Raw genomic sequence first — 7,500 nt, forward strand, 5'->3', positions numbered from 1 at the left:
TTCTGTGTGTGTGTGTGTGTGTGTGTGGGTGGATGTGTACGCAGGAGGCGCGTGTGTGTTTAGGTGTGAACAATATAATGTGCATGTGTCTGTATGCAAGTGTGTGTGCGTGTGTGAAGTCCACTCTCTCACTGTTTCTGTGTGTGTGTGTGTTTGTGTGTGTGTGTGTGTGTGTTTGTGTGTATACGTATGTGATCATTTGCAGGCCCTCTCTCACCATATCCGAGTAGCTGTAATCTGACATTAAACTGCTACTGATCAGGATGAGCATTAAACTGCTACTGATCAGGATGAGTGGTACAGAGCAGCAGGCATGTCATCACCTCATACTGGCCAACACAGGCACCATCAGTGTGTGTGTGTGTGTGTGTGTGTGTGTGTGTGTGTGTTTGTGTGTATACGTGTGTGATAATTTGCAGGCTCCATCAGTGTGAGTCTGGAGCGCTTCAGATACAAGGGACTGCTGAATAGCACAACCATTTCAACTCCTACACTGCAGCCCCACTTTCCTCAGCACACACTTGTACTCTTGACCAAAGCATCTTTTAATCTCGTCACCTTGATAAAAACTATTACACAATATGACAGAGGGCATGCTAGAGACTTGTAGGCAATCAGTGGATTATAATTGTTAAAGGGATGATCCGGGATTATCCTCATAAAATGTTATTGTCTCAGGTGGAGACAAAGGTATCTTTTGATCTCAATTTACTTTAATCTGTGGCCATCTCTGCCAAAGCAAACAGCCCGGCCGCTTTTGGCCAAACAGGGAGCTATCATCACTTAACTGGAATAAATCCGTGCAATCAGCGCAGGGTTTTCATATGCTGATTGGGGGCCCACAGCAGCACTGTTGACTAAGCGGACGGCGCTTGCATGCATACGTGCAGACACAACAGCACAACAGCCACAGGCAGACTTTACCCTCCACTCACACCGCTGGGTAGGAGAGAAGGACAGAGAGAGAGAGGGAGGGAGAGAGAGAGAGAGAAAGGATGATGAAAAAGAACAAGAGAAATGAGAATCTTTTCACTTTGATTAATATGCTTCAAAGGCTTCAGTGGCCATAGTCCCTCCATGAGGGATCTCTGTGTGTGTATGTGTGTGTGTGTGTGTGTGTGTGTGCGTGGTCTCAATCACAGAAGCCCTTCAGACAGCACACCGTGGTAGTGAGAGATTTAACACATTTAACACAAATCCTAAATGCGAAAAAGAGCCCCGTCAACAGACTCTGCCCCCTCCCCTCCCCCACAGCAGCTCACTGACAGACACAGATGCGAACACGGACACTTCACCTTAGCTTCTCTGAAACACAAACACAAGCCTCCCTCCTCTGCTTATAGCTTGACCTCTGCTGAATGAATCTATGGTGTGTCTATAGCGGTACATAACGTCACTAGTTGCATGCAGCCTGGGGAACATATCAGGTCAAGACCTGGCCACAGCACAAGTCAAGCGAGATGAAAACAAAAATCGTTCAGAACAGCAGCGGTCGCCTGTGTTTGTCATTTTCATGTTTGACTTGCGAGTTAATCCGCGCTTCCTTTCAGTGGGAAGCACCTACGCAAGGCAGAGAAGCGCAACATGGACTGTGGCACACAGTCACTGTTTAGACAAAGGGCCATTTGCAGTTAGGATCCCACAGGGTCTCAGTCCCTCATGATGGGGTGGAGGGGCTCTCTCCAGGGCTAATCCCCAAAGGCCAGGCATTCGTAAGGTCTTTGTCAGTTTGCTTTAATCCTGCACAGAAACAAATTTTGATCCAGTGATTGACACTCCTTTGATTAACGATGATCCCAAAGACCCTGCTATTTAATGTTGATTGAAACTATTGTGTGAATTTCCTTGAGGAAATATAATCATATAAGAATTAACATTTTAGGCTACAGGACTGCTCTTGGTGGATTCTGTGGTTGTTTTACTAGCCTATGTGAAATTACAGGAATGTGCCGTAAAATCAGATCATTCTACACAGTTCTTTAATCACACATGATTTCAAAGAGCTGCCATATGGAGCCTACAGGCTCTCTTGGGATCCCTACCACTCAAGACTTTGACATGTCCTCGTCTGATTAAAAATCATTTCAACTGACGTCCAAACAAGGATTTGATGAATTATGTGGCACGTTTGAAATTGATTTACAAATCATCTCTCTGTTGCGTAATGTAGATTTTGGAGCGAAACAGACTTCCTCAACAAATGACACAAAAACATACACTTGGATATAACTTTTCCTCTAGTTTCGCCAGTGTCAATGGGAGTCAGATCGTGTCACTGAAACGGATATGTGTTGCTGATGGTTTTTGATAGGGACTAATTGTTGCACGCGTCTGAGCGCCACACTAAAATATACGCCTTATTTCGCAACCGCCTGGTTAAAAACCTGAAGGCGAGAGACTCTTCAATCGACACGATTGACAGCCCGAGGCTGGTGACATCACCGGACAACAAAAGGGCCAGCCCACGAGAGAGACCCCATCAATCGAACTGCAACGGCGCACAGTAGTACCTACGTGACGCTCGTACCGCTAAGCAGGACACCACAGGCGCGTCAGCAGATCTGACCAGGGCAGGCCAGTCTAAACAGTTAGGTCCTAAATATGTCACAACAGGACTTCTCCGATGTCGACCGGTCCGTCACATAGTAACTTGCTCTTCTCGTAGGAACTCTCTCTAATATCTGTCATCCAACGGTAACCCCGCGTAACTCGGATTGTTAGACGGATAGGATCGGATATTATGTCAAGGAGGACTCGACCCGGACCCGTTCACTAGGGTGTCGCCGTGGTTCGCTGGAGGCTCATGTGGATTAACAAGAATTGATGTGTACTTTGGCGGAGCCTAAAGCTGGGACGACGGCCGGGCAGATCGCTTCCTCCTCGGGTAACTACTCTCTTGGCTCAACTAGGGAAAAAAATCATAATTTTCAGAAAGCGACAGCCTTAGTCAAAAGTAAAAGTATGTAGTGGCTACATACTACATAGTCCGATATCTCTACAATATTGATATTAACTTTGGTCTGAAAATCATTTCACACATAGGCTATACGAAAATGTTTTAGATAGAGTCTGTTCGAAGGATAGGTATCTCTCTTTGATCATTCTGAAGTAGCCTAATGACAACTTTCAAAAGTGTTAACAGCATTTGCGCAGCGCACATCTGCGCCAACACCTGTAGACTTCTCCTGCCCCAAATGTCGCGTTTACTTCGCTGTGTAAAGTCAACGTTTTGGCATCCACACAACAGCTAAACTAAATCCTAGAGTCGTTTTGAAGACAAAACTCTTTCAAGGCTCGCATGTTCCAAAGGCTATATGTAGCCACACGGCCTCTCTCTCTCCTCCTCACCCCTCCCAAACACATACTGTCTCTTATCTCCTAATTGCAGACTTCATGTCTGCTGTCCTCGTCTGTCTTTTTCCCTATTTCTTTGATTCTCTCTCTTGGTTCTTGTTTCATCCGTCCTCTGTTTGACAAACGTTTTCATAGTGTCTCGCCTGTGATAGTTCTTGTTTTCGTCGCGCCTCTATAATGTTCAGATCAATCTCCCATTGCAGTTATAATAGCCAAGGGGCATATTATTCCCAATCTTTTGTTCTTCACTTCAAAGGGGAATTGCCTTCTTTTAACCGGCCTGCCTCATGCTACATATCTGTGTCTGGCTCGAATGGTTTTGTCACGGCGAAGTCGTGGTGATGTGGGCTCAAGTCAAAATGCATTCTGTCACCGTTGCCTTGGTCAGATTGGGACCGGGGTTGTACTGATATATCTCCATCCTTCACTTTCAGGAACTCACTGATCATGGTCGCCGTGGTCCGAACTCTCATGGTACTGCTGCTCCATCAGGTGTTGGTTGGAGGTACGTCCGGACTCATTCCCGACACCGGCCGACGGAAACACGCCGAGTCAGGAAGACAGACGCCGGGCCAGTCGGAGAGCTTTTTGAACGATTTTGAGCTCAGACTTTTGAACATGTTCGGACTGAAACGGCGGCCAACGCCGAGCAAGACGGCCATCGTGCCACAATATATGCTAGATCTGTATCACCTGCACTCGGAAAACGGTGACCATAGCACGAAGCGGATGAAACACGTCATGGCCAGACACGCGGAGACAGCCGCCAGCAGATCCAACACTATACGAAGTTTCCACCATGAAGGTAAATGCTGGCAATACCTGTAACACACGATCACGGCACTGTAGTTTGATTTAGTAAAACACACATCTGACATCTTATACATGTATTATAGTCAGAATACAAGTAGCATTCGACAAAGTCTAATTTGTGATGTATTCCAGAGAGAAGTTTACACCTCAGTCCGTCTAACCTGTCGCTAAATAATTTACAGTGTTTACAAGCTCCGAAAGTATTTTCCCAGGCTGTAGGTCTCCGGGGCCGCTAAGGTGTGCGCATGTCAACACCATTGATTAGGAACACGCAGGCACGCAAGGCATTACTGTAACAAGCATTGCACAAGTCTCCTGCGACTGTAGTGTGACCCGAGGCTATGTTTTTTCTTCTTCTGTAATTCTCCATAATGCGCGCCTTCCCAAATGAAATAGCAGAGATTATGGTAGTGGCATACCTATGACGAAATAATTGCGCTGTACCTTTTTTTATGAGCCTTTGCACACGTTCTACCTTAGCTTTTACATTTTTCAATTTACTATAATCAAAATGTAAGATTCCCTCTCTCGTTTGTGGTAGAACACGATTGGCTTTACCTCCAGAGAGAGAGAGAGAGAGAGAGAGAGAGAGAGAGAGAGAGAGAGAGAGATCATGGTGGTATAGGTCATACGTAGTGTATGTCGTAGGCTATATTTCTGTAGGCCTACACTTTTGATGTAGGCTACCTTATTTTGGTGACCTTGCTCCAAACAGAGGCATTTGACACCTGCCATTGCACACTAGCTCTATAGAGAACTGGTCCTTCACTAGCGTCCAGTGTCCACCATAGTGACTCATGTGTCCTGCTTTAGCTGTGCCATGTGGGCATAACTGTTTATTTGTTCTGTATTGGTAACAGGATAAACATGATTCACCTGTCGCTAAAAATCACTGGAAAAAAAAAACATAAAGTTGCTAAGGTGCTGGATGACAGTTTTTGGTTATATTTTTGGTTGTGGTTGTTCTCTCTTATTTTACCTTATCCAGGGACTGTATTTTTTCACACTAGTCTATTTGAGGAGAGCAGAGCCCACAGGGCCCGTCACAACACACACACACACACACACACACACACACACACACACACACACACACACACACACAGACACACACACACACACACACACACACACACACACACACACACACATAGCATGCAAAACAGTGTGACAAAGAACTGAATCCGAAGGAGATTCCCTCTTGGGGTTTCCCATGGAGGAAGTGACTCGCTTAGAGACAGAACCCGGCCAGAGCTGAGCCACGCCTGACCCGGATCTGGCCCACAACTGGCCTCCTTGTGCTGGCACTGGAGAGAGTCCCCAGCTGTGTGTGTGCTTGTGTGTGTGTGTGTGTGTGTGTTTCTGTGGAGGACACCCAGTGGCTGGTCTCACACACTGCAGACAGACAATGGCGCGGGGAACAATGACTCGGTGTGGTCTGTGTGTGGCTCCCGCGGCCGATACACACACAGGCTTTGGAAGTCAACCTAAAGACTCTTAATCCAGCCCGGCTCAGGTTGCTGCATCCTCCTCAGGTCCCAGGGAGTTGGATGACACCCGCGTCTAGCAGGGAGCTCACCTGTACCTGTGTGGGGGAGGCTGGACTAGGCCGTCTGTCTCCTGGCTCGGTCAGGAACACAGACTCCAGCGCTGACCTGGGCCAGCTGTGGTTCAGCACAGACAGAACCTCAGGCCAGATCTGAGCCAGATCTGAGCCAAATCAGGCCAAGAGTCGGCCGCTGTGTGGGGACAGTGACTGGCTGCCACAGAGACAGTGGCAGACCATAAGCCTGATAGCAAAATAGTCCAGGTTTTAGGTTGAATCAAAGACCTGCGGTTGAGAAGGCATTGGACGGTTGTCCGTGTCCAGCAGCACTCGAGGGTGTGACTGGCACAGATAGCCTGATTAAATACCTGCTTATTAGCAGCTAGCTGGTTTTTGTTTTGACGCGACTCAACACTCAAACAGAATTTTGGAATGTTAATACAATAATGGCAGTGGTTCTGTTACCCTGGGCAAGCCTCAACATGCCCCGGGAGCTCTCTCCATTTAAAGACACCGCTTAGAGAGGGAGGGAGGGAGGGAGAGAGAGAGAGAGAGAGAGAGAGAGAGAGGGCGAATGGAACTCAAAGAGGGCTTTCCCCACATCAGTGAAGAATGCTATGCTTAATTTAGATCTGAAAGGAAGTTTGGACTACAAGTGTAAGTGTTTTCTTTTAATGAGGATTAAGACAGCCCTGTGGAGACTGCTTCCTCCCTCTTTGCCTCTCTGCTCACCAGTTGAAACAAGGGTGACATTTACTAAGATTTGATTACTTTGTTCTTCATTTTCTATTTACTTATTTGTTTATGGTTAAATGTGTTCATAAGTATGAGAGTGTGATGTGCTGCTATGCCAACTAGTTTATAACCACACGTAGAGGAAAAGTTCAGAAAGTCCTTATTTAGCAAACCTGCTCATCTTAATTAGCAGTCAGGTAGATCAGATAATGAGTGATTCAGTGTTAAGTGCACAGGTAGAGAGAATATGCAGACTTTTACGGGGATGTCCGCCTCTGATCACACATCCTTGCTTGTGCTGTTAAGCAAAGAAAGAAACGGAATGAAAAACAGAAATGGTGGCGCCTTTACTGTGCTTCACTGTTACTACCTTTACTGCGTTGAACACATCCTCACACACGGGCAGAATGTGTTTGAGACGAGTACTCAATGGCCTTGTGTTTCTCTTCTCCTCCCAGAGGCCCTAGAGGCCCTGTCCAGTCTGAAAGGCCGGACGACGCAGCAGTTCTTCTTCAACGTGAGCTTCATCCCGTCCGGCGAGAGCGTCCACGCCGCCGAGCTCCGCCTGTTCCGAGAGCAGGTACTGGACAGCGGCCGCGGTTCCCGTGGCGACGTCGGCGTCAACGTCAACGGCAGCGCGAGCGGCCGGCAGCACCGCATCAACGTCTACGAGGTGTTCCACCCGGCCGGGAGCAGCGGCGGCGACGGCGACGACGGAGCCGACCACCAGGAGGCGCTAGTGAGGCTCATGGACACCCGGCTGGTGCAGGACTCCCACAGCCGCTGGGAGAGCTTCGACGTGGGCGCCGCCGTGACCAGGTGGACCTCCGGCGCCGCACCCAACCACGGACTCATGGTGGAGGTCCTCCACCCAGAAGGGGGCGACGCCGAGACGCACGGAGACGGCGTAAACAACGATAACAACAACAACAAAAACAGAAGCGGCGGCAGCAGAAGGAGACACGTGCGCGTGAGCCGCTCCCTGCACGGGGGGGACGAGGACTCCTGGGCTCAAGCACGCCCCCTGCTGGTCACCTACAGCCATGACGGGC

General features: G+C 48.3%; 1 protein-coding gene across 1 annotated transcript in view; it reads left to right on the forward strand.

The window, feature by feature from the left end:
• The first annotated feature begins 2,565 nt into the window (after positions 1-2,565).
• Positions 2,566-7,500, forward strand: part of LOC134097694 (bone morphogenetic protein 2-like) — a 5,410-nt gene continuing 475 nt past the window's right edge. Inside the window, exons 1-3 of the mRNA XM_062550630.1 lie at positions 2,566-2,884; positions 3,789-4,159; positions 6,907-7,500. The exon at positions 6,907-7,500 is cut by the window's right edge and continues 475 nt beyond it. Coding sequence (XP_062406614.1) covers positions 3,802-4,159; positions 6,907-7,500 — 952 coding nt within the window. The 5' untranslated portion in view covers positions 2,566-2,884; positions 3,789-3,801. The remainder of the gene's footprint in view (positions 2,885-3,788; positions 4,160-6,906) is intronic.

Source organism: Sardina pilchardus, chromosome 12 (assembly GCF_963854185.1).
Source record: "Sardina pilchardus chromosome 12, fSarPil1.1, whole genome shotgun sequence".
Lineage (NCBI taxonomy): Eukaryota > Metazoa > Chordata > Actinopteri > Clupeiformes > Clupeidae > Sardina > Sardina pilchardus.